The sequence below is a fragment of the Aristolochia californica genome, unplaced genomic scaffold, assembly GCF_029961685.1.
Source record: "Aristolochia californica isolate CCGP_79_NKW_82.1479 unplaced genomic scaffold, dmAriCali1.0.hap1 SCAF_2, whole genome shotgun sequence".
NCBI lineage: Eukaryota > Viridiplantae > Streptophyta > Magnoliopsida > Piperales > Aristolochiaceae > Aristolochia > Aristolochia californica.
In genome coordinates, this window is record NW_027181881.1 from 5926362 (window position 1) to 5954172 (window position 27811).

A 27811-nucleotide genomic window follows, 5' to 3' on the forward strand; every position below is an offset into this window, starting at 1 on the left:
ACATGTTTTTTATTTCCACTCCTTGAGTAACATTTTAAATTGTAATCTTCAATTCACCCCCCTCTTGAGAAGCCACCTAGGCCAATTCTCACACTCATAAAAAAACATTAGTTTATTTAAAAGATTTGTCATTTTGGTTATTGAATTGGCCTCTTCTAAAGTTCTTAGTTTTTCTATATATCTTTTGAAGATGCCTTGTGATAAAGCCCATTTCATCGTAGCTTTCTTTACTAATGTCATCATTCACACTAGATTTGGCCTTAAGAGCAGACTTTTCCTATTTTTGAAGATGCCTTGTGATAAAGCCCATTTTATCGTAACTTTTTACTAATGTCATCATTCACACTAGATTTTGCCTTAAGAGCTAAACTTTTCCTTTTGGGTTGCTCTCCCTCTATTTCTTTGGGTTCCATTTCATATGCTAGGACGGTCACAAGTAGCTCTTATAAGCTCATTGTTCTAAAGTTAGAATTCCCATGAATGGTTGTCTTCCTCATGTCCCATGACTTTGGAAGAGCCTTGAGATGTTTGTTATTTTTTCTATACAATGAGATATCTTATTCTAAGATGTTCATTTCATTAATAATTTTTGAAGAGCAAATATAGAAGATTCTTACATGACTCTCACAACAAAAAGTCTCAAAAACTAAAATTAATATGGTAGAGTCTTACATGAGTCTCACATGCGGAGGTCTCATAGAAAAGTCTCAGTTAAAAGTGTTTTAGTTATGTTAGTCTTCTATTTATGTTCAGTTGTTCAATTGTTTTAGGACTAATCTTTTTGTGTTTAACTTTGGGTGTAACTGGGACGAGTAGTTTAATTGTAATTGGATTCAACATGGTCAATGAAGAACAATTAAGTATTTTTCTGTTCCATAAATTCAAGATGGTATCAGAGTGGGTTCTATGAGTTGGCTTAACCCGCATAGATAATGGGATCCTTTTCTTATCTATCATCCCTAGTAGTTTAGGTTCGTATTCTATCATTTTTCTTTCTTTCCTGTCCAAGTACCTATTATTTTCTTAGCATTAGCACCCCCATACTAAACTTTTCATATTGAAATTATATATTAATAGAAATATATTTGAGTCTACTTTCCAACACAAAATTAATTTTCATAATCTGAGTTTTCTACAAATAGAAATCAATATTTGAAGAAACGATAGTTAGACTGTAAGAGAGGTTCGAGCGCTAGCATAAAGCTTCAAATTTTGAGGCATTTTATGCTATAAAAAATGAGACTTCATATGGATAATTATATGTCAAAAGATATACCTATAATTCTATTTTCTTGCCTACTAAACCAATTTTCAATCTGAATTTTCTAAAGGGAGATATCAATATTGGAAGAGTTAATGGTCATTCTGGCCAAAGAAGAAAGAGAACTCAGTTCGGCTAGATTAAAAAATCCAAAATCTATCAAAGTATTTCTCTCAAAAGAATTACATTTTTTGAAGAAATATTATACTTTATTGAAACGTATCAACGTCTAGTTTTATAAGGAGAAAATTTCAGTTTTAATATGATCTATATGTAAGGAGATATTTGTATTGGAGTTGGCAACCATCGAGCAACAAAATGAAGAAAATAAAGATGTCATAATAGATTCAAGTACAAAGTTTTTTATATGTAAAATTAGTATAAAAGATACTTGTAAAAATTCAATGCTCCCCCCCCCCCCCCCCCCCCCCCCCCCCCCTCATTCCTCTTGAGAAGCACATGGGCCAAAACCTTGTTGGGAAAAATTCCACTAATTGCTATATTAGCTGGAAATTACAATCTCAAAAAGATTTTGACACTTTTTAAGACAAGTGTAATACCCTATTACACTATTAATACTCTCCCAAAGAGACAAACAACTAGATTCTAGCTCTAGTAAGTCTTCCTTTTCTAGATTTGAGGTTCTAGAAAGTCAAATACAAAAGAAAAAGAAAACTTACACCTTTGAGTGGGAGCATTAGTCTTCTCCCAGTGAGATCCAAGTCTCCAATCCTTTTGAGCACGAAGGACAATTTGATGGAGCTTGAGAATACTAGGATAGAGAAATTTTGAGATATTTGAAAGGAAATACAAAATTAAGTTGTTTTCTCTCAAAAGTGGGTTGGAGTAGAAATTTCACGTAAATGGATATTGAATGCTTTTGGTTTTCAAATAAATACTCAATCAATCGTGTAAGGGATGTTTGGTGAACTATTTATAAGATTCCCAACCAAACTAGCCGTTATTTAGCCATTTCAAAAAAACTGACAAACACATTAATCGATCACTAAAAAGGTATGATTGATCAATCATATGTAATAACTATGATTCTTTTTCTTGATTCTTTAGGCTTGTTGATTGATCATAGCATCGTTCAACAGGTTTTTATGTCTTTTAAAAAAATTATGATTAATCAATCGATCCTGTCCAATTGATCAACCAATCCTACTCGATTAATCGATCATGCTTTGTAGCCTCAAAAGTGCAGAAGTCAGTATGATCGATCATGTAAAGGAGTATGATTGATCATGCTTTATGTTTATTTTTGGTATACTTCTATTCAATTGATCGGGCTAGTTGGTATGCTTAGTCAAGTTTTATAGTTCATTATGCCTAAACTTGTTTGATCGATCAATCCAATTCAAATGATCGATCATGCCAATTGCCAGTATTCTAAAATTGCTTCTAAGCATGATAAAAGTTATCCTAATGTGTTCTAGAAAGTTTTAAATATTAATATGCATCGACTAAATATGATTTTGAAAAGAAATTTTTTAAAGCTCTAAAACTCTTGTGTACCTTTGGATTGATTGTTGGTTGATTGTTCTCATACATGACTAGAGTTCTTGAGATGTTTTTACTTGACTTAACTCTAATCTTCAAGTCTTCAAACTTCTTGTAAGTGCTTCTTCAAGATGACTTGGCATTTCTTTGAGCTTGAGATTTTGAGATGAATTTGTTGGTTCATTTTGCAAAGACCGTTGAAATTGTGTCTCTTGGAGACATAACATCTAAAAGTTCAATTAATTTTTGTTATCATCAAATTAATGATAGGAATCAACCTAGGTCAACAATGACTACCATTACGGGAACAGCGATAACAAATAATGATTCTCCTAATGGTGTGTGCTTTTTTTTACTTGTCTCATTCTTTCTTTTTGCACTCCATGGGATTAAATTCTTAACATAGAATCTCAATTCACCCCTCCCTGTTGAGAAACCCCTTGAGCCAACACTCCTCTCCCTCGGTACCACAATGTTTTGTAGCATTCTCTAAATTACCAGTAATGTATAAGTATCTTTTTTGGTTCTCCAATCCCCGCCACACTTGTAATCGAAGGTGTATTGGAGTAGAAACGTCCCACTCCCAACTATTCTAAAAAGAATACATTTGCCAAATTAAAAAAAAATAAATCAAATATTTGTCAAAAAGAATCTACTCCAATTTGGGAGAAAATGGATCACAACGGATTTAGAAGCCACCAAATCTAGTCCACAACATCCGCAAATGAACAAAAATATTAATTTACTAATCCGATCTGTTATGCAATAATCTGCGGGTCAATTTTGTTATACCAGATTAGCAATGGGTCACACATAGAGCATATGGTTTATTGATCCCACCCAACCCACTTGATTGCAACCCTACTTTTGTATGATCGATCTATAGCTTTGCCTTATAATAATTACCATTTGTACTAGTTACACATCAAGTACCACTTTAACTCCTATCTCCAAATTTGACATTGCAATATATAGCAAATCAGTAGTTAGTCATGATGTAATTTCAAATATAATTGCGTTAAGCAATCTTCAGCTTCACAGTTTATAGCGGTTTGTCATTGATATTGATTCAGTTTATAAAATTTAGGAAGATTCTATAAAAACAAAAGCAAGATTAAACCCAACCTTTACGTGCTACTATCCGGAATTAGAAAGAAAAAGGAAAGGGTAAAGATAGTTGTAGTATGCATGTTACTGCATTCTTGAGCCTTTGCGTGTTCGATCTTCTTCACAATTGAATTGCTACAGTAGCAGCTTGTGAGAAGCTTTGTTGAACCTCAAGAACAAGTTCTTCCAGGCTGAGTTGACACTCCAATCCAATCTGTTAGGAAAACAATCAAACCAGAACCAAGAGTAAGTGAGTTCTTTCTCATAGCATATTTCTAGTGATCAACTGAAAATAGGACTGAGTCGTACTGTAACGAATACGAACAATCAAGTACCTTAATGACGAAGGAGTAGAGCACGGTTTCGTCCATGCTGCTGATGTTAAGATGAGTTATCTCGAAGGAATGGGTCTCCAAGACTTGGATTATCTTCACAAGTAGCCCAGGAACTCTCCTTGAAATAGTCCGGAGGATGACGTTAGACCCTGAGACTTTGGCTTCGACGTCGGCGATTGAAGAGTTGCAGGAGGCTCCGAGTTCCGTACTGTTTTCGAAGTTGAAAGTGTGATCAAGAGGAGTGAGTTGCAGAGCTTTTGGACTAGGACTAGGGCTCTTCCTTTTCTTTTTAGATTCCAGAGACTCCAGAATCAGGTGCAACTCTTTGATGAACTCAATCACCCCTCCAATAATCGAAGCTTGGTCTCCCTTCAAAGATTAAACACAAGGAGAAATTAGTCAAAGCAATTGCCAGAAGCTGGAATTCAAGAGCGATTGACACGAAGATTTTTAGCCAGCAATTCAGCCTGATGTAGCTGTAATAAAGCATATTCATCAGCTTCTCACAGATTCTCCAGGGCCATTCAAAGCCTAGAAGTAACCCAGTTCAAAGTTAATCTGAATTTACGAGATTCAATCGGCTGGTATCTTCAGAGCTTTCTAAATCCTCTTATCAAGCACTTGTGCCTAGATAGGTACGACGGGCGACGCCTACAAGTTCCATTGCATGGAGCAAACACTTACTCTTTTGACGTAGAAACATGGGGTGAGGGAGCGTAAGACCTTCAGATGTTCGTTCATTTGCTTCCTTCGGTTTCTCTCCACAGTTATATGAGACATGGTTTAGTGTTTCGTTGCGCTCCTTTTCCTTCTTCCTGGAACGACGACGACGACTACGGCAGCGGATATGCAGCCATGGAAGTGTTCGTGAAGAACTATATATATATATTATATCCAATTGTACATACGCCTTTGCAGGGGAAAGTAAATATACTCGGGCTGGCAATCAATGCTCTGCGTCGTGGTCTCGTGAGCTTCATTCTCTCGTATGTATTGCGTCTCACGTTTATGGACTTGCTCTCATTCAAAGTAACTTCTACAGACCTACTTCCTTCTTCCAGTTTCCAAAAATTGCATGCATGGACGTTCTACTATCAAAGTACATCCATCTTTACGTAGACTTATGACGCTCTCATCCACTTTTCTTTTCATATTTGCTCTCTTGCCATGATCTAACCTGAACGGCCTTTAGATTTTGTGATTCGTGATTCTACTTACCAGCATGTCAATGGGCCATAAAGTTGGAGGGTTTGTACTATTAGCCGTTTCCTTATTTTTAGGTATGACCTATTATTCCTTTAGATGTTGGGATAGTGAGCAATTGTAACCACTTCTCTTTTGATGGAAAATGTAGGTTGTATAAACGACATATCTGGTTTAGCAGGTGCAGTTTGTGACTTCTCCAATGAGGAACTTCTAAATAGACGAGACAATCCTTTGGAATTTGATCACCATGGCAGGAGGTAAGCATTCGTTCAAACTTCAGTTTAAATTTTATTTATAAATTTCAAAATATATGTAGAAATTCATTTTATGTTTACGAACCAGTCTTACAACCTTGTCTTATCTTCGAGAATCTGGAAATTTCCAGACAGATAATCGTGTTTAATAAAACTTTAACTGTGATTTGCCACCTTGCCCAGTCAACCTATTGGCAACTTAAATCATCCCATGTGTAGCAGGTAGGTTGAGGTCATTGCCATAACTAACCCAGAAAGCTCCATCTCTCTTAATATTAGTCTTGAGTAAATCTAAATGAGCCACAAGAGTGCATGGTGACACGACTACGTAGTTGCAAGGCCAGGGTAAAGTTGTGTTTGGATGGAGGAGAGGTCCCGTGAATGAATGAATGGAGCGAGTAAATGCCAGGAAGGTAAGAATGAATGACTGGGTGACTGTCAAACTGGGAACTCAATTCCATTCTCTCCATTCTGGGAAGTGGGAAGTCTGTAGAATCAATGGCACTGTATCAAAGATGTGACCGTCGATACTCCAGGAAATGTCGTCCTGCTTTCCTTATCATGAGCAATTACTACTCTTAACACAAATGAATAGGCAAAAGGCGAATGATCTTGTCACCCTCGCCTTTCACTATATCACACATATGCGACTGGGTCATACGCCTCTCTGCCGTATCATGGAGGGCTGTCTGTCATGAGAGTAGGTTGTCATCTATGTTTGTTACCACTATAATTGGTCCAATTAATGACGGTTTTTATTTGTCAAATTTATTTTTTCTTTTTATTATCTGATGAAAACCTCTATTAGTAATCTTTTTTCATCCCAATTACATTATCTACTTCGGTTGTGGTTTTCGTTTTCTAGAAAGATTAGCTTTGGGTATCTCTCGTTGCATGACCTCAACAAGAACAGATCGGTAGTGACTAAATTGAACTGTTGATAATTGACCTTATCAAAAGTGATTAGTGATAGTTGACCCCAAAATAAGGAAGGCTGCAAAATCGGTGATGCACCTGTAACGTGGTCATACAAGAGATAATGCGACCTCTTTATATCAATATTAGACAACCAGCTAAAGGTTGTTTATAACCCTCGGAAAAGAAAATGAGAATTTGACCATTATTATTTTAAAATATAATTAACAAAAATAAGATAATAATCAAATTCTCCTTTCGACTGACTACTTTTGTGAATAATAATAATCAAAATTTTATTTTATTTTACTTTCCGTGGGGTTCGAAACAGACTCTAAAAGTCGGGTAAGTGGAAAAAGCTATGTAATAGAAAATAACAACCATAGTCTCCACAGAAGTATCACCAGCTGAAGCACTAGCCAGCAAAATTCACTAACTCCTCTCATAGAAACTTTCTCCATATTCAATTTTACATAAGAGGGCAAAATTCTGCATGGGATGTGTACCTAAAAAGTCCATCATTCTTTATCAGAAACGTCGAATGCAACTGCAGTTCAATGGTTTCATGGAACTTAAATGCGACAGAAGGTTGCTTAATAAAAATAGTAAATAGCAGGTTACAATGGTCACTATTTATATGTCCGTTCAGACGGCCTCTACATCTTGATTCACTACAAAACCAAAAAATAATCAGAAATCAGGACCTTCATGAGGGGGATTATCAGGAAGAATTCCAAAAGAGTCTACCACCTCACGATGTTAATTTCAAGTTCTGAGAGTAGCTCAACAAAAAATACAACTACATAGGGCAAAAGTTTTACAACATTTCGCCTATAATGGTCAGAATTCTTGGACATTTATAGCTGGAAAAAGCAACTTCCGGACAAAATTGCAAGAAGACTGGTACATCGAAAATTAACTAGGGCAATGCCTAGTAAAAAATCTTTGTCGTGCAGAAACCCAAAGAAGGCAAATTCATTTTAAATTCTATATCTGGTCAATTTAGTATTTCCATGTAATAGCAGGACATAGGAATCCAAAGCAATGCCCTTGATTTAACTGTCTCAAACCTACAGCTAATAGTACTAAGCAGTAGTAGCCTGATAATTATTGAACATGGGGCTCTACACCAAGATGTCTTTGCCAAGTTGGATCTTTTAATTGAAATCTTTTCTTACATTAGCAGTTATGAAGAATTTTGACATCCAAGTTGGATCTTAAATAGATGTTTGACATCCATGTCCCATGTATTAAATCCCAGTTTTCACAATATAAATAACAGGTATTTCTGAAACACTAAAGGGTTTTTTCTTAAACCTATTTTACTCTCATCTTTGGTTTTTGAGCTTATTAAGATAATATCTGTTTTGTGGTTGACAACATTCTACTCCAAATACTGGATGATGCTAATGGATTCTTTGAACAGTTCTATTCCTTGAATCACCAGCCTGACAAGCTCATTAAGAATAAAACTTGAAAGTAGTCTGTAAAGTTCAATGAATCATAGTGGAGATGATTTCACCTGCAAGGGATCTTTCAAAATGTCTTAGCTGTGAGATAAAACCATGGTTTGGAGATATTTCAGGTCGTTTACTCTTGACGAAGTTCAACGCTTGCGCGAGACTCATATGGTGCTTCTTCATCAAATATGCAAGTATAATGGTAACACTGCCAAGTCAATATTAGATTGGTTAATGAGAATATCTTCCTTAATTAAAAAAATTCAATTGTATTGCCCACTTTAGAATTTGCACCCCAACTTTTCGCTCATGGATGTTATAACAATATCAGAATGTTCCACAGAATAACACAAAGAAAAGGTTAAGAAAATAAAACCTTATCTTACATCAATATCATTCCATAGGTTGGACACACAGCAAAACCAATGGTTTTGACTATATGAATTATGGATTGTGTAGTCTAATAGTAACTTGTCAAACTCTCTTTACCCTCCCTCATTGCAAGCAAGTGCTAATGTTTACCATCTAGCATCTGTTCTCCTAACGTTTACCATCTAGTTTGTCTTTTTTTTTTTTTTTTGACGAATCTACGTCCGCTACAATCCTGCGCTATTCTTGAATCGTATCAACGTATGCATCTATAGTGTCAGTCTTGGTAACAAACTGAGTGATTTTGTAATGTTGTGTTATTATGCCTACACCTTTTTTTAAAGAGAATGAGCATGAGATATTATTATTGAGGTATGGCCTATATACTTGTTAGTCTTGGTAAAAAAAACTGGTTGATTTTGTAATGTCAAGGTAACATGCCTACACCTGTTTTTTTAAGAAAATTTGAATGATATTTTATTAAGAGAGAAGAAATTAAAAGGGTATCAGAAGGATTTCAAAAACTGAAACAACTGGAAAAAAATAATCCAAAATCACTGATCAAGAGGGAGGCCGACCCCTTCAATAAGGTGTTGGATAGAGATACTGGCTGCGGCAAATGAGCCAACAACATTATTTGAGGATCTTATCATATATTTCCAATCAATACATAACAAAGAACATGCCTACACCTTTATCCTATTATTCCCCAATTTAAGAAAATCAACCTAAACGTATCCCAGGCATTTGAGGTTGTCTTGGTCGAAAACAGGTGTTTCTTTACCCAAACACTGGTAATATTGGGCAAACTTTGGACAATGAAGCTGTAAAGGTTCGGTCCCTTCTACACGCCCTTGAGAACCACTTCATCAGAAACCATGGTGAGGATTTGATCATATGGAACGACTATCCTAGTGGGAAGTACTATGTTGCCTCCTTCGATAAGAAGCACCTCTCCACCCCTGATGTTCATAGTACTGCTAATGTTGTCTGTATCCTCATTGGGACTCTAAAAGCTATATTCTTCTACTGGTGTGTATCCAAAAAACAGATTTTTAACATATGATAATCTGCACAAGTGGGGCAGAATGATAGTCAACTCTATTTGCAGGCAGTGTAACAATGAGGAAAAGAATGTAGACCATCTACTCCAACACAGCCGGTTCACGTCCCAGATATGGCAGCACATCCTACAGCTTTTCAACATGAATTTCTATATGCCACCTTCCTGCCCAAAATTCATCACCCAGTGCACCTTGATACCTCTACCCCGCCTTGGGAGAATGCTAGGTGTACAACGTTGACAATGCAGCCTTGGTGCATCTGGATAGGGAGGAACAATAGGATCTTTTGGAGTCTCATGAGGACAGTCAGTGAAGTTGATGAGTATACCACCAAGCTCACTCTCTTTGTGTGTATCTCTCTTGTGTACAGCCAGAAACAAGACTTTAAGTATATAATCTGCATAGTTGGCGTACAATGATAGTCAAATCTCTGCAGGCTGTGTGGCAAAGACAAAAAGACAGTGGACCATTTACTCTTATACTGCCCATTCACATCCCGGTTGTGGCACATCCTCCAGCTTTTCAACATGAATTGTTACATGCCACCTTCCTTCCCAGAATTCATTACCCAGGGCAGCATGATGCCCCTAGCCTCCATTGGGAGAACGCTAGACGTACAACTTTGGCAATAGCTTCTTTAGTGCATCTGGATTGGGAGGAACAATAGGTCTTTTGGGGCCTTCATGAGCAGTCAATCAAGTTGCTGAGTTGATCACCAGCCTCTCTCTCTCTTGGCTTTGTATTAGAAGGAAGATTGCACAGTTCAGTAGCTCCTATATTCCAGAGAACTGGGCTAATGTTGAATCTCTCAAGGTAACCAAAAGCAAGACTGGTGGCTTGGATCCTTCCTACTGGAGCTTTACAACTGAACTTCGACGGCAGCACCCAGGGGTGCCTAGGACATGCTAATTTTGGGAGCATCTTGCCAGTTTGGATGCCTTATCTACAGAGATGCCTTACTCTGTGGAAGAGAATGGCAAGGGTGATGATCAGCCTTTTGTAATCAAGGGAGACTCCAAATCAGTAACCAGCTGGAGTATCAATAAGACTAAGACACCTTAGAGATTACTCTCTCAAATGGAGGAAGTATTCAATCTAGCCAAAAGCCTATAAATTACCTGGAGTCACACTCCTAGATCTGCCAATGGAGAAACTGAAAAACTTGCCCTTAATGGGCTCTTCATATGGGAATCAAAAATTATTTGGTGCTGAGAACGGTGCTGTTGTGCTTAACCCCAATACATGATATATATTCTTTTCCTTGTTCTATTTTGGAAGACTTACTATAAAGCATAACATTTTTTTTTCCCTTTTTACTGTTTGCTTCTAGGACTCCCCTCTCATGAGGAGAAGCCTCTGTACATGCTTTTTTCTATAAAATGCAAGCTTTAGACATCTGGGAGGCTCACCATTCTCTAAAGCAATTCAAAAGAGGCAATATTGCTTGTAGATGCAGTCTAAAAGCTAGAGTTTCGTGTGTCATGTGACATATACATATTAAAAGACGATGAAAAACATAAAAGAAGACAAAATTTGAGCAATGCATACTAGGAAACACTTTTAAGATCAATCTGATGGAAAGTTACAGAAAATCCTTTCAAACTGCTAAAGTTGTTAGTATCAAGGGTGATTTGGTCATTTTACATAATGTATACTCCCTCTAGGATTAGGATAGTGTTTACCAGAATTATAGTGGATGTTAGGGTAAATCTTCAGATATATGACTTTTATTCTAGGAGATATAAGTAGATTAACCTAGAGAGGCATTACTGTCGTATACATTAGTCACTTAAGTGACCTATATAATAAAAGGAGGTTGAGATCCTCCTTGAGAAGCAGTACTTCTGCATCTTCTTTTCTGGGCTCTCTTTTATTCTTCTTCTTTATTTAACCTCATTTTGTTATTTTTACATGGTATTAGAACAATCGATCTGATTTTTGTAGGCTTTTAACAAGACTCTCCATATTTTAAAGTCCATCAACTCTCCTGGAAGAGGATTTCCCCGGAATAGCTGCTGATTGAAGTCAAAAGTTTAAAAAAAATTCTCTTTCTTTGTATATAACCTTAGGGTTGATGGCTTACACTAGCAACCGAACAGCTTTATGAGTTTTCTGCACCCCTAGAGGTTTGTTTGGGTTCTCCATCCCAATCCTGTGTTTGCACAAGCCTTCCAAACTTGAAGTGTGTCAGCATCATCATCATCATCAGGGCTGACATCAGTGCTAATTGATTTCTTCTACTATTGATCCACTTGGATTACAGTAAAATAACAGTGTAATCATATCAGTTGTGTTTGGGATGCCATAAGTTTTCACCCTATGTGAGGTCCACACCATATGCACAAACTATTGGGTGTATTTTGATTGATTATTGGTTGAAATTCTTTGTTGAACTGTAGTTTGTGTGTTATTTGACGTGTCTGGACTAATAATCATGTCTGATTTCGGCAAAGTTGTCTCCTCAATGGAAAGGAGTATATTCAGAAGGGAAAGATACAATTGTTATTACTGCAAAGAAATTGAGATAATTCATTCAGAAGTATGGTGTCCACATTGTGTTCCTAGTCTTTTCGGTTATTAATATTTTGTTTCCTTTATTGATGATTATAGTAGGTCTACGTGAGTGTTTCTCCTCTGAAACAAGTTTGAATGGAATAAAGAATCAATTTGGTACTTCAATTTGTGTTTTATGAACTGATAATGGGTTCGAGTTCATGAATAGTAAATTTGTTTCTTTTTGTACTGTTCATGGTATTCTTCACCAATCCTCATTTGTAGAATATCTCAGCAGAATGGTGTTGCTAAAAGAAAGAATGACCACTTACTTTAGGTTGCACGAACTATGATGATCCACATGAAGGTCCCTAAATATTACTAGGGTGATGCTATTCTCAAAACATGTTTCTTGATTAATAGGATGTCTTCCTCTGTATTTAGTAGACAAATACCATTTGATGTACTCAAGCCCGATAGTGATTTTTTCCTCTTTTTCCACGTATATTTAGGTTTGTTTGCTATGTTCATGTTCTTGGTTCTTTAACTGATAAATTATCTCCTAGAGTAATTAAGTGTGTTTTTCTTGGAACTCACATTCTCAAAAGGGTTATAAGTGTTAATGACCATCTACAAAGATAACATGTCTCAGTGGACTTTTACCTTTTTTTGAAAATATTCCATTCTTTTCAGTCCATTGAATTTGATGTTGTTCCCGTGGGTGTTGATGTTGTTGCTCTGCTTCCTATGGAAGATGTTCCACATGATATATCAGTTCCCATGTCACCCAAGACTTTACAAGTATACAAGAGATGGACAACTTCCAAGGCTAAAGCTCCAGGGCTCTCTCTCCCGCTATGCTAGTGCCTTCCTTGTCTACTACTGCTAAGGTAAGTGATTTATATCTCCATGTGTCCCTTCACAAAGGGGTTTCTGCTTGTATCAAAAAGGTACTAGGTATCCGATCTCCAAATTTGTGTCCTTTGATCACTTGTCGGAGCCCTTTAAATCTTTTGCATTATCCTTACCTTTTTGCTCTATTCCCCCTTCAATCCAAGAAGCATTGTTATTACCTCTTTGGAACAAGCCATGGATGCTAAGATGGAAGCCTTAACTGATAGAGGACATGGACTTCATGCAAACCACCATTGAATGTAATCATAATAGGTTGTCAGTCGATGTAAACAATGAAATATAAAGCCAATGGTTCCATTTATACGTATAAGGTCACACTTATTGCAAAGAGATACAAACAAACTTACGGGATAGATGACTTTGAAACTTCCTCTCCCATTGATTGTTAACTTCTGTATAGAGATTTCGCTGAAGAGGTATATATAGACAATCTCCAGGGTATGTTGCTCAAGGAGAGATAGGAAAAGAATGCATGTTGCATAAAGGTATGGTCGCAACCTAAGTCCCAAAACTTGGTTTGATACGTTTAGCCGGCGTGCAATGTTATTAGGCTTTCAAAGGAGTCATTATCACTCTGTATTTTTGTTGAAGAGCTTCCCTAAAATTATGGTTTTGATTGTATACGTTGATGATATAGTTCTATGCGGCGGTGACAAAAATGGCACTAATGAGGTGAAAAAGCATCTAGCACACCATTTCAGACCAAGGATTTAGGAACACTTAAATATTTTCTTGGAATTGACATAGCGAGAAGCAAAGTGAGTATTGTTCTGATACAAGGAATATGTGACTGATATACTACATGATATGGGTTGTTAGGAACTATACTGGTGAAGACTCCTATAGAGGTTAATCATAATCTTCATGAGGGCAATGAAAAGCTCGGAGATAAGACCATGTATAGGAGGCTAGCAAACAAGCTTATTTATGCTATAGTGACGAGGCCTGGTATAGCTTTTGTAGTGAGTATGGTCAGCCCACTTATGGAACACTCAAGAAAACTCATTTAGAAACTACCTTGCAAATATTGAGATACTTGAAAGGTATACTAGGAAAAGACTATTGTATGAGCTACATAGTCATTTGCAAATTACAAAATATTTAGACTCTGAGTATGTCAGTTCCAAGTTGGATAGAAAATCAACTTCTAGATATTGTGTGGATATTGGAGGTAACTTAGTAAGATGAAAGAGTAGGAAGTAGAATATAGTTGCTCATACAATCAATAAACCGTTTGTGAAATCTAGGAGGTAACTTAGTATGTTGAAAGAATAGGGCTTTCTTGCTAAAGAGGCAATGATGATGTATTGCGACAATCAAGCCCCTTTTTCGTTGTAAGCATTCATGAAAGAACTACACTTATAGAGGTAGATGTTATTTTATTAGGGATATTGTGATGATTAGAGCAATGGTCACTCCATATGTCAAGATTATCAACTTGGTGATGTTTTTACTAAAGTTTTAGGAAAATGAGATAATGGGAATTTTTGTAACAAGCTAGATCTTCTAGTTAAATAAGCTCCAGCTTAAGGGGAAGTGTTAAAGTTGATAGTATGAAAGGTAATTTGGTCATTTTACATACATGTATTCTCCCTCTAGCAATAATATAGTGTTTAACCAAATATAATTGATGCTAGGGTAAATTTTCAGATTTATATGTGTTACACTCTAGGAGATATAAGTAGGTTAACCTAGTGGGCCATTTTTGTCATTGTATACATTACTCACTTAAGTGACCAATTTAATGAAAGGAGGAGGTCGAGATCCTCTTCAAAAACAATGTCACACACTCCAGCACTTTTGCATCTTCTTCTTTCTCTGCTATCATCATTCTTCTTTATTTCACCTCTTTCTGCTAGTTTTACACAAACGCCTATTTATAACCCCTATATCTGACTTTCCTATTCAAACTCAGTTATAAAGCAGAAATAGATAAACAAGGTAAAATATAAAACTTGTAATATAGGACAGACAGCAACAAGAGCTCAAGTTAGGCTCTATTCATAGACAGCCTTACTCTCAAACAATTTTTGTGTTATTAAAAAATAAGGAAAAATAAATTCACCTTCTAGATCTTCCGGCAAAGCAGTGCACCAAAACACCACCACCAGTTCTTTTTGCTTCATCAATGTAATCAAAACACTCACTGAAGTACTGTTCTATATTTGTATCAGGGCTGTCAAGAACTAGAAACTCAAATTAAAAGCAAAGTAAGATTCTAGTTGGTTATATTATACCAAAATTACTATTCTGGGAAAATAAAATATTTAACATCTCATATTTATAGTAGAGAAGAATCATTCAACTGGTTCATCAAATGCTTCGAGCAACTTACAAAAACCTAACTGATATTATAAGGAAGAGCATTAAGTGTTGCCATTCCACAAGAAAAACAGCATAAATAATGCATCCACAACACTGGTTCTCCGACAGGGTGGTATCGGTTCTGATACTTCAGCAAAAAATGTGCACAGTAATGACAATAAAATGACTTCAAAATGAAAATCCTTATAAAAGTAACATGAAGAAGAAAAGTAAATTCTCCTTGTTCATGATATTAAGTTAATCCTACAAAAAGAGCCATTCAAGAGGAATGTGTTTCCGATAATCTTAATTCATTGAAAGCTAAAGTTCTTAACTTTGATGGCTATGAAAAGAAGAAACAAAAGTGTTAGACATGTTACGATACGGTTGGTATTTATAGGGGTGTAAACAGTATATCAATGGAACGAAACAGCTTATTATGTATACCATCCCCTTTATGTACAACTTATCCCATATACTGGATAACCCCAACTATTTAACTTGTATTCAGTATCTCATTTATTTACCCGATTACCAAATGGTAAGGCTGGTAATTGGGTAATAGATGGAATAATACAAAAATTACTTTAAAAATCAATATTTTTTTAAAAAACAGATAATCATATAAAAAATTTTAAACAATGTCATTCTAAAAGAGTGAAACTCGTGAAGATTCAGTAGCCCAAACATCAGAACACAACATAAAAAATTACAAGGGTTTTGAGGGATCTGAGATTTTTTCACCTATTTATTCTTATTTGCTTCCCTTCCATTTAATAAACAATAAATGGGCAATCTAGTAAAATTATATGATTAGCTAATTGGGTAAGAATTTTCGTTCTACTTTTGTAATCATTTAAAATACAGTAAACTGAAAATAGGGAAACAGGAAAATTAACACCCCTAGTATTTCAATACCTTCTCCCCGAAAGCATAATGAATCAAAGAAATTGCATCTTGGAAAGAAGTCACAATTAAAGGAAAAGCACCCAAAAGCAGTGTGCAATTAGCCACCAACAGAACCAACAAAAGAAGCTTATTAGACATATAGCTTGACAGACTCATATCCTAAATATGAGATGAAGCACTCATAAGGAGATAAGGTTTCCAAATATGTAGAACCTCCATTTACCTTCAACTTTCTTATAAATGAAATCGCTTGGATGAGCAGGTTCTAATGATTGAGCCACCACCAAGACGTGGGTGACATTCAAACTCTTTAACAGCTCTTTGTTGCAAGCAACTCCAACAGAGCCCAGAAAGAGTCCCTAAAATATCAAACAAAATTAAATCCACTAAAAAAATCTAGTAATTTTAGAAAAAGCAAGAATTCAGAGTTTGTTTTAGAACAGAAAATAACTTTAACAATTTCATTAGTTATTCAGGAATGTAAGGGTGATCATAAATAGTTAACAGAAAGAGATCAACATTACCCAAAATATTAACCAATAGATGACAACTGAAGCATTAAGCTTTTTCTAATGAGCAGAAATTATGGTAAAAAGTTTAAGTAACGCTCAAGCACTTGACATAAGCATATATGGAAGAGCAATTTTTATTATACTCGTGGCACACTGATGTGAAATTTGTTTTCATGTGCTCCTCTGCCTTATAAGTTACAGCTAATTTATAAGGTTTTTAAATAGACTAAAGTAAAGCTCAGAACACCAAAAACAACAATAATCTGGTAAAGATAACGTCATCCAACAAAAATGGATTTGAGAAAAACTCGATGGTCATTAGATTCAGTACAAGTTACCTCTTCAATTTTGCATGGAATATTGTCCTCTTTTGCATACTTTGCCACCAAAAAGCCTCGCAACAGTTTTGCTACCCTGTTTTTATAGATATCATCAATCTGAGCCATTCCAAGTAGCAAGATTAATCACTTCTCACTAAAGGCACTGAGCTGTTGGCAATCACATCTTCCTACCACAAAATATAAATGAAATTATAAATTTCAATAAAGCAGGGCACAATTAACCTTCACATAAGTCTTGACTAGAGGTGCCATATGTAATTATGAATGAAGAGATAGATAGGTCCCGCTAATTCCACATCACAATAATTGCTATTAAGTAAGAACCTTGGTATAGCAGAAATATCTAATCTAAAAGCATTTGCAACAAATAATGTTAACATACTCTCTTAAAAATCATAAAAAAAAGCCCCATATGTCATTATGAATTCAAGGATGACAGTTATTGTTCCTTTCTTGACTTGGGCCTTTGGCTTAGTGGTCACATAGGGGGGTTTCAAGTGCGAGGCCTTTGGTTCAAATCTCACCAGTGTAGGTCCCAGAGACCACCAACCTAGACGGATGGGGGTTTATAATGCAAATTTTATTTTTTTATCCAATGTTGTGTGTAACTACTCGTTTTATTGGGTAATTCTATTTGCAAGTTGTTTTCATAATTCAAGTTTATTGAAAAAACTCCCCACACAAATATACAATAAACTTTTATAGTGGTTCACAATCCTATCACAGGTTGTTAATCCACTCCTGAAGTGTTTTGCACTTTAGATTTGACTCACTTACTCTTAACACCTAGTAGCACTTACAACTTAAGGTCACAAAGACCATACACCAACAGGCTACACAACCTTCCTCTCGACTATGCAAGCCAAGTTACAACAAGGCCCAAAAACTATTCACTCTCTTCCAATAAAGGGATTACAACAACACACTACACAAGCCTAGACCCACTGAGGGGTTTTTGGCAGCTCAAATAGACTACACAAACCTAAAGCCACCATGAGATTTTCGGCTCACTAGGCTGCACAAGCTTAAACTCACAAAGGCATTTTCCAACTCACTAGGCTACACTAGCCTTAGACCCACAAAAAAAATTTAGCTCACTAAGTCACACATGCCTAGACCCACAGATTTTCAGCTCTCTAAGCTACACAAGTCTAGAACCACAAAGGGATTTTCCACCACACCACAAAGGCTTTTCAAATTGGTGTGAGTTGTGAAGTTGGATTTGCCTACACAAGGCTATTCCAACAAACTTAGCAAGGATTCCTTGCTTTACACTATTGCACATTTAATGCCTCTTAAGAGGCAAATACAACAATAAGGTCAAAAAAATAAAATTAGACCCAATCCTAGATGTGATTACCAAGATAAATAGCAGCTGAATTTATAAAGATAATCTTGATTTGAGATTAAGTTCTTTTGAAAAACCCAAGTCAATTGTTGAAACACAATTACAAGCATATTTGATTCGAGGAAATTTGCTCAATAAGTGGTAATAATGTTTTGAAACTATAAGTAATCGAGCACAACAAAAAACACAAGCTAAGTCAATCAAAATATGTAAAAATAAAAGCTCAAAAGAACTTAGAAAATAAACGTTGAAGAGAGCATGAAATTAGATCTTGACATCCCAAGATGATTTGAAACTGGAAATGTCTTGAGAGGAAGTAGCTCTTGAATGCTTTGAAGTATCTCAGTTGTATTTTGCTTGGCTGTCACTTGGTTCAACTCTCAAATGAGTTAGGAGGGCTATTTATAGGCTCAAAAACACCTCCTAGCCATTATTAGGACGTTGGAAGACATTTAGAAATAAAAAAAGCCATTGATCAAAGCAAACAAAACTTTTTCCAAAAGTGAACCTCTTAAGCAATTAAGATCCAGCTATTAAGCGATCAAGAGCTCCAACGGGTCTTTGTTTTTTTTTTTTTTTTTTTGTTGAAAATCCTGAGCTCTTAATTGATTAAGACTTCTTTGGTTTTAATCAATCAACAGAGTCTTAATTGATTAAGGTCAAGGGACTTTTAATTGATTAAGAAGTCTCAAGAAAATGTAGTTCTCTGCTTAATCTATTAAGTCTCAATCTGCAATAAGAAAAAGAAAATTTTCTCGGGTACCAAGAGCTCCAACGGCTCTTTTTTTTAAAAAAATCCGTAGCTCTTAATTGATTAAGACTTCTTTGGTTTTAATCAATCAACAGAGTTTTAATTGATTAAGATCAAGGGACTCTTAATTGATTAAGAAGTCCCAAGAAAATATAGTTCTCTGCTTAATCTATTAAGTCTCAATCTGCAATAAGGAAAATAAAAATTTCTCGGGTACCCAGCCTATACTATGCTAAATAAACCAAATAGGGGCAAATGATAGCAGACCAGAACAACATTGTATCAAATTACTTGTCTCCTTCTTGCTGCACTCCAAGTTTTTGGTATGCCTCGCATTTGAATTGAGCATCCAAATTTGGTCAATTCCAGCAAAAAAAATCTATGAACACGGTTCTAGCACCATGCTAAATGTGTACAAAAAACAAGATCAAAGCAAACAAAGCTTTTCCGAAAATGAACCTTTTAAAGCTAAACGAGGCCTCTTAAAGTTGGTTTTTAGTTCCAAACACTTGGAAAACATTTGAAATGATTTAAAAACATGTTGAACATACCAACCCTTGGAAAATGTATTTTGAGTTTCTTAAATATTTAAAAAACTTAATTTTTTAGTAGCATATCATAAAGTTAGGTCAGTTAATTTCGAGACTTATCGATGTCTTGGGAGCCTTTTTCTTTGACTTTCTTTTTTCTCAATCTTCTTGATGCTAGGGACGAGTTTTTTCTAATACTTCTTCTCCTTCTTGTGGGCTTCCTTCATTGACTTCTCAAACTTGGCCTTTCTTGAGGCTTTCTTAACAATGACTTCATAAGCTCTTGAACCTCTTTTTCTTTTGTTCATTCACAACCTTCATTATTTGAAATTCCAAAACATGGTTTTGTTCCAAATCTTCAACCAAAACATGGTTGGCCATGAGTGTTTATTATCATCAAAACTTAATGGAGTGAGATCTTGAGACCAATGTCCTCCCAAAAGCCAAGAGTGAGATCTTGAGACCAATGTCCTCCCAACAGCCAAGGGTAAAGGGGTGAGAGAATAATCCACACTCAAAAAAAAAAAAAAATTCTTTTTATACATAAAGTCTAAAGTAACAATGACTAATGGATAATTGAAATATTACTAAAAAGAACAGTCACATGCAAGAGAGGTAGTGGAGATCTGAAAAAAAGTAAGAAGAAAGAAGGTTGAAGAGAGAGAATGAGATGGAGAGAAAGTGGAGATGAGCAAATTGAGAAAAGAAACTGGGAGAGGGAACTTGGACGTCCCCCAACTTCAATTTATAGCTTAGGGTAGAGTGGGTTTAGTACAATTTACAACATTATTCCTACTTTAAGTGAAAACCCTAATCTCTATATCTCCTATTCTATGTCCCCTTTACATGAAATTTGGTCCATAGACATAGTTTGACATGAAGAATAAGATTACATCAAGAAATATAAATAACAACAAGATAAAATAACCAAATACCTATGTTCTTGTTTTTCAACACTCCCCCTCAAGTTAGAGAGTATATATCGAACAATCCCAACTTGCCGTAGAAGTTCAAGAATTCACGCTTTTCCAGTGCTTTAGTTAGGATATCGCCGAGTTGATCACCAGACCGAACATATGTAGTTACTTATTTCCTTATTAATACATCTTGGATGAAGTGACAATCTACCTCTATATGTTTTGGTCTTTCATGAAAGACTAGATTGTTTACAATGAAGATTGCCGCCTGGTTATCACCATACATAGTCATAAGATCCTTTTAATCGAGGTCAAACTCCTAGACAACAAATTTTATCCACATTAGCTCACTGACAGTGTGGGGCATTGCTCTATATACAGCTTCTGCACTAGACTGAGCAATAACATTTTGCTTTTTACTTTTCCAATTGACTAGATTTCCTCCCAAAAATACATAGTATCTAGTGGTTGATTTTTCGTCAAGCTTGGAGCATGCATAATCAGCATTAGAGAAAGCTTCAATCTTCAAGTGATTATTAGGTTTGAAAAGGAGACATTTTCCTAGTGTTACCTTTAGATATCTCAAAATTATTTGTGCAGCCTCTAATTACGTGGATATACTCCATGAACTGGCTCACTACACTCACTTTAAATGAAATATTTGGTCTAGTAACTTTTGCATAGATGAGTTTGCCTACTAGCCTTCGATACATTGTTGTATCTTTCAGTTCTAGATTTTAATCATCATGAAGATCAAGTTCTACCTCAATAGGTGTATCCGCAAGTTTAGCCCCCGGAAGACCATATTCTTGAAGCATATAAGTAACATAATTCCTCTGAGTTAGTGTTGTTCTTTCTTTGCTTCTCGCTACCTCAATACCTAGGAAATATTTCAACTGACTAAGATCCTTAGTCTGAAAGTGATTCGCCAAATGGTATTTAACTGTTGCAATACTTGATCTGTCACTCCCACATAGGATGATATCATCTATATATACCTGATTTGTCACTCCCAGATAGGATGATATCATCTATATATACCAGCCAAATAATAATTCCAGATGGTTGTTTTGGAATAAATAATGAATGATCACAATGGCTTCTACTGAATCCCATGGATATAACCACTTGACTAAAATTTTCAAGCTTGCGGACTCTATTTTAACCCATAAAGAGCCTTCTTTAGTCGACATACCTTATGTGCCTCTCCCTGAGCAACATACCTAGGAGGTTGCTCCATATAGACTTCTTCCTCAAGGACACCATATAAGAAGCCATTTTTAATATGTAGCTGGAATAGAGACCAGCTATGATGGATTGTAACAGAAATAAGCAAACGAACAGAGCACAAACGAGCAACCGGAGAAAAAGTCTAAAAACCATCCACCCCAAATGTTTATGTATACCCTTTGGCAACAAGACGAGCCTTATACCTTTCAACTAATCCATCCAAGTTATATTTAAAAGTATAGACCCATCGACACCCAACTACAACAGCACCTAGAGGTAAGTCACATAACTTCCAAGTCCCTCTATCAGTTAATGCTTCCATCTCAACATCCATGGCATTCATCCAATGAGGTTACAACAAGGCCTCCTAGGCTGAAGAATGAATAGTGCAAGTGGAGATTGACAAAAAAAACTTACGATATTTATCAGAAACGGAATCAAAGGTGACAAAATGAGATAAAGGATGGCAGGTACCTTCATGAACACCTTTCCAAAGGGCAATACGAAGGTGCAGATTACTTACCTCAGGATCAGGAGATGATGAAGAATCATGGTCAAAATGTCAGGAGGGGGTCTGGATCAGAATGAGAGGGTTGTTGTCGGCACTGGTATACCTACAATGGTTTTTTAGTAGGAGCATTTCGTGGGGCTGGAGCACATTCATCAACTGGAAGCGGAATAATCGGACTAGGTATAAGGGTTCAAGTGGGACCGACTCAGATTTAAAAGATTCAAAAAACAAAACATCCTCAAAGAAGGTAACATCAGCAGAAACAAATGTTTTCCTCATAGATGGACAATAACATTTGTACCCTTTCTGTGTTCGAGAATACCCTAGAAAGACACACTAGATAGACCATGGAGACAACTTATCCTTTGACTAATCAAATACATGTGCAAAGCATACACACCCAAAGACCTGAGGTGACACTAAAAACAAAGGTGCAGTAAGTAAATGACGATTCTTGTGCTGAACAACTCCGTTATGTTGTGGAGTCAATACACAAGAAGTCTGATGAATGATTCCTTACAACTGACAGAAAGAGCCAAATTTACGATTCATAAACTCAAGACCATTGTCTGTACACAAGGTATGGATAAAAGTTGCAAACTGATTCTTTATTTCATTATAAAATAGCTGAAATACATCAAAAGCTTCAGATTTTTTTCATATGAGATAAATCTAAGTACATCTACTGAAATCATCAATAAATAAATAAAATACCTATGACCAAACTGACTAGTCATAGGACAAGGACCCCAGACATCCGAGTGGACAAGCTCAAAAAGTTTACTTGTCTTATGAGAAGAAACGGGAAAGGAGCTCCGATGATGCTTGCCCAGTTGACATGACTCGCATTGAAAAGTAATACTAGAAGGAAGATTTGGAACTACTTGAATCAATTTTGTTGGAGATGACCAAGTCTGAAATACCATTGACGAGGTGAATCAACTGTGTGTAGTGCATGTAATAGTATAGTCCCCCTCTCTCATGAGCGGAACCAATCATCTTCCTTATCACGAGATCCTGAAAGAGACAATGAGTAGGGTAAAAAATTAGAGAACAATTCATAAACTTAGCCACTTGACTAACAGACAACGAATTTAAAGGAAATTTTGGAACTAACAGTGCAGATTGAAGGGAAAGGAAAGGAGCAAGGGTAACATTTCCCACTGCCTGTACTGGTGAAACTGACCCATCAGCAAGATTAACATGTTTAACAAGAACAAACTCCTTTAAATAAAAAAATAGTGAGAACATACTTGACATGTGTTTTGTGGCACCAGAATCAAGAATCCAAGATGGGGGAATGAGACACTGAGAGTGCAGTCATACCTGCATAAGCAATCGTATGTGCCAAGGATGCAAAGAGAATAAATAGTTGTGTCATCCATTGGAAAATTTGTTGCTCCGACTGTGAGATTTGTTGTTGTTGTTGTTGGATGAATTTATATAATTCATCTAGAGCAATAGGTGGGATTATAGTTTCAAACTGTGGTGTTGTACCTTCATGTGTAATAGCATTTGCCCACACAGGCTTCCTAAATTTTACTCAACATCTATCAGAGTAATGATCAGTGCATCCACAGTGAACACACTTGCACTCAAATTTACCATCTCCTCGGCCTTGTCCTCTACTAAAATTATCTCAACCACTGCCTCTACCAGTCTTTGTGCATCCCTAGGACGTATCAGTAGAATCAGATGTTGTAGCTGATGTTGAAGGGCAATAGCTTCACCCACTTTAGTATATTTTCCAGCTCTAGGCACAACAATCTTTTCAGCTCTCTGTACCCTATTAAAGGTAATAGAGAGGTTAGGTATTTCATCCGAGGCCAAAATTTGTACCTTTATGTTGTCAAATTCAGCTCCCAATTCATCTAGAAAATTTTCCACAAGGAGTTGCTATTATCGGAGTTCCCTTTCATCCATAGTAAAAAAATGAAAGACATTAATTTCTTGCCAAATACTCAGAAAAGAACTATAGTAATCTGTCACAATTCTATTACCCATTTTCAAACCAAAATTTTTTGTATATAATTTATAAACCCTGGAAAGATTGCTCTCTTGTCCATAAAGATCTTCCAAGGATAATCACATAGCCTTGGCAATTTCAAAGTTCATAACTTGGCTCCTAATATTAGATTTCATGTTGTTGACAAGCCAAGTCATCATTTGACTGTCTTCAGCCTCCCAATCATTATCCTAAGGAACAGGAGGGTTATCTCCAATAAATTTCAAAATTTTCAAGTACATTCTAATACATCTGAACCAAGTAAGGTAATTATCACCATTCAACCTATCAGAGGTGATAGTGATAATATCTTTACGATCAAGATTACATGACTCCTTTGTTGGAGTGTAAACTTTATCAAAGTCAACCATATCAGATATATAAGATCAAATAAATCTTCCAAAAAATTCCAAATCAACCAGCTCCAGTGTGTTCCACAACATAAAAAAAAAACACAATTAGGGCAGACATAAGATATGTGCAGATCAAACAATCCAACAAATCCAACAAGGAGATTATATTCAAAAGATAAAGTGCACTGGAACCTGCACTAGGGCTGACGTCAGCAAGTGCGCAGATGACATCAACAATCACAGTTTTGAAATTTTGGCGCACACCACCAGATCAGCATAAAAACCTCTTTTGGCAGTTTAGAACATCAGGATATGTTATTAAAACAATAGAACCAGTAACCCTACGGTTATGGTAGAGAGAAAAGAAAAAAATTGGATTTTTACAAACCGCTAACCAATAACTGGAAAAAGATCCTTCCTTTATGTAGACGTCTGCTTTAAAGAGGCGAAAAACTCACAAAGATCCTTCCCAAATGCGATCTACTGTTTTGATACCATGAAAAAAGTAAGAAAAAAGAAGGTTGAAGAGAGAATGAGAGGGATAGAAAGTGGAGAAAAGCAAATTGAGAAAAGAAATTGAGATGGGGTACCTGGACGTCCCCCAGCTTCTATTTATAGCTTAGGGTTGAGTGGGTTGAGTACAATTTACAACATTGCCCCTACTTTAAGTGAAAACCCTAATTCTCTACACCTCCTATTCTGCGTGTCCCCTTTACATGAAAATGGGTTCATAGATATAGTTTGACATGTAGAAAAAGATTACATCAAGAAATATAAATAACGAAAAGGTAAAATGACCAAAATGCCCCTGTTCTTGTTTTTCAACAAATCAATATCCTCTCACCCCACAGCAGGTAAACAGTCTCATAGAAATTTTAAACAGTCAATTTTCAGCCAAGGTTGCTTATTTCTCAATGTGCAGCCAGAGATCAACCACAAGTCACACGACTCACATAGATCTTCCAAAATATGCACCAACCAAGACAGTAAGGGGCCCTTTTAAAGTCCAAACTATTCTATTGTTCAAATCTCCTTCATCAGGATAGGCCCCCCCCATTGAGATGTAGACATCACAAAAACACTACAAAACCCTGGAACTTCAACCACTGAGATACCAAAACAACCATTTGAAATTTCACGTTGTCCACAGAACAGTTTCCTCATTATAATATATATCCACAGTATCAGAAGGATCCAAACCACTTACAAGATCTTATGTACACCCTAGAAGTAACTAGCACATGCAAATTTAGAAAGTACACACAATTACTTCATGCAGCTTATATCAAACAAAGGATGAATCTAATTGCAAACAGACTTTTCCGCCTTTTGTGATCAACTACAATAGATGGGAGCAGTAAAAGTCTCACAAATGAGGTCCTGAAGCCTATGTCTAGAGATGTTGTCTATAGCACCTTTTCTCAACAAAAAAAACAAGACTAGAGATGTTATCTAATTGTGTTTTTCAGCAACTTGAATTAAGAGATGTATGACTACCAAGGTAGGGTTCAACATGTACAGTTATCTATTCAGGAAAATGGGCATGCTATAAATAATATTTTTTGAAAGGTATATTATATAGCCGTTCAAAAAATATTTATTTATAGCATGTCCTATTGTAGCTAAGGGAGCGACTTCTGCGAAGTTGTTAAGGCATAGCATTTTCGTCATCTATCTATTCCCTGCATGAACTGAGCGAGAGCAGTCTCTTGATAACTGAATAAGATAAAGTGTTGATCGCTGCAACTAACGGCATCAGTAGGAAAAATAATAAAAAGATGTTTCCCTTACGTGTTCCTCAATAAATTTGTTTAGGTTCCAAAAGACATGCACCAGTCATTAGCAGTTTTGATGAATTGAACGAGTTTCGAGGTCAAATTTCCCCGTATACGACAGAATAGCATAAATATCGTTGCAGGGCAGAACTAAGATTCTGGATAACACATCGACCAAGAGGTCTACAATAGATAATCAAACCATAGGAGAAAATGAAAATACGCCAAGGCTCATTTTTGAACCAATAATCAACTAGTAAATTTAAAAAGAAGTCTTAGAAATAAGAGCGGATGAACGAAATACAACGACATTTTATGTTTCATTTTTTGAATGTCCGCTACAAACTTTAATTACAAAAACAGATACAATTTCCATTGACAGGAGCAACGAAACGAACTCAATATGGAATGGAACTGGCCTGGATAGCAGATACAGAATACCATCGTTCATCACTTCCAATCTTCGAAATATTTTGTAAGTCTTGCAATTCAGAAAACTGAATCGATTTAAAAAGGAAAAAGCAAAAACAAGGATGAATAGAAGATTACCAATTCCAATACAGCGTTCTAGATCAACCAACGGTGAATCCAATTAGACTAGGCTTGGGAAAAAACGACAGTCAGACCGGCACAAACGAAGTCAGTCACACACCCATTCGAAGCGATCGCTTCCTACTTTTCGAAAATCTGAAATCTGGCGAGCACCAATGGGACCAGCTACTGCTGTCACATTGTAATGAATATTCATAGAGTTACTAAACAGTATAGACGTTTCTAAACTTCCGTCGGCAGCGCCAATCGACTTTCTACTATGTGGGGGCGTCATCAAATTTGGTTCCGTCTGGATCTTGTTGTGATTCGTGACTAGTCACGAGAGTCACGTCAAAGTTTCAATGGAAATATCTAAGCCCGTCCTGAAAGTTAGAAACTAGTAAAAAATGATGCTTGCAATCTCGATCATAAACACATATAAGTGATAGCGATTAACTAATATTATCCAATAAACCGATTTATTAGGTGCAGAAAGTTATCACCTATAAGAGTGGACGAAACTATTCTAACACTCACCCCGCCCATTTTTTACCCCCTCTCACGGTATTTGAATGCGGAATATGGCGTGTCTAGCCCTGATACCATGACAGCGGTTATCCAATACACCCAAAAAACCAATCTTTTAGGTGCAAAAAGTTACCGCCTACAAAAGTAGATGGAACCACTTTGACAATCAGTGCTAGCAACCCTTATGACAATAAACTGAAATTAGCTTTATTTCGAACAATCTTATTTCAAGCTTGGTTAAGATTAATTTCAAACTAGTGTTTTAGCCCTTTTCCATGGAAAAAAATAAAAATATAGTGTATTAAAAAAAATAAAAAAAAATTATTAATATTATAAGCATAATATTATTTAAATACTTGCATAGCAAGACAAATATTGTATGAC

At 36.1% G+C, this 27811-nt stretch overlaps 2 protein-coding genes across 6 annotated transcripts; both read right to left on the minus strand.

Annotated features, from left to right (window-relative positions):
• Window positions 1–3890: 3890 nt before the first annotated feature.
• On the minus strand, window positions 3891–5001 carry LOC137957294 (transcription factor MUTE). The gene is made up of 3 exons (XM_068805050.1): window positions 4891–5001; window positions 4207–4575; window positions 3891–4085 (listed from the first exon to the last, which is right to left on the minus strand). Exons 1-3 carry the CDS (start codon window positions 4984–4986, stop codon window positions 3993–3995), a joined length of 558 nt encoding a protein of 185 aa, XP_068661151.1. The 5' UTR covers window positions 4987–5001; the 3' UTR covers window positions 3891–3992.
• A 1978-nt stretch (window positions 5002–6979) lies between these two features.
• Window positions 6980–27096, minus strand: LOC137955702 (dual specificity protein phosphatase 1-like). Of its 5 annotated transcripts, XM_068802779.1 has the most exons (7): window positions 26918–27096; window positions 23120–23252; window positions 16946–17111; window positions 16319–16454; window positions 14948–15068; window positions 8104–8249; window positions 6980–7252 (listed from the first exon to the last, which is right to left on the minus strand). In XM_068802779.1, exons 3-7 carry the CDS (start codon window positions 17051–17053, stop codon window positions 7227–7229), a joined length of 537 nt encoding a protein of 178 aa, XP_068658880.1. In that variant the 5' UTR covers window positions 17054–17111; window positions 23120–23252; window positions 26918–27096; the 3' UTR covers window positions 6980–7226. The 5 variants fall into 5 exon arrangements, with proteins under 5 accessions (XP_068658880.1, XP_068658879.1, XP_068658878.1 ...); XM_068802778.1 differs by lacking the exon at window positions 23120–23252; XM_068802777.1 differs by lacking the exon at window positions 23120–23252 and having other exon boundaries at window positions 16946–17115.
• Window positions 27097–27811: the final 715 nt, after the last annotated feature.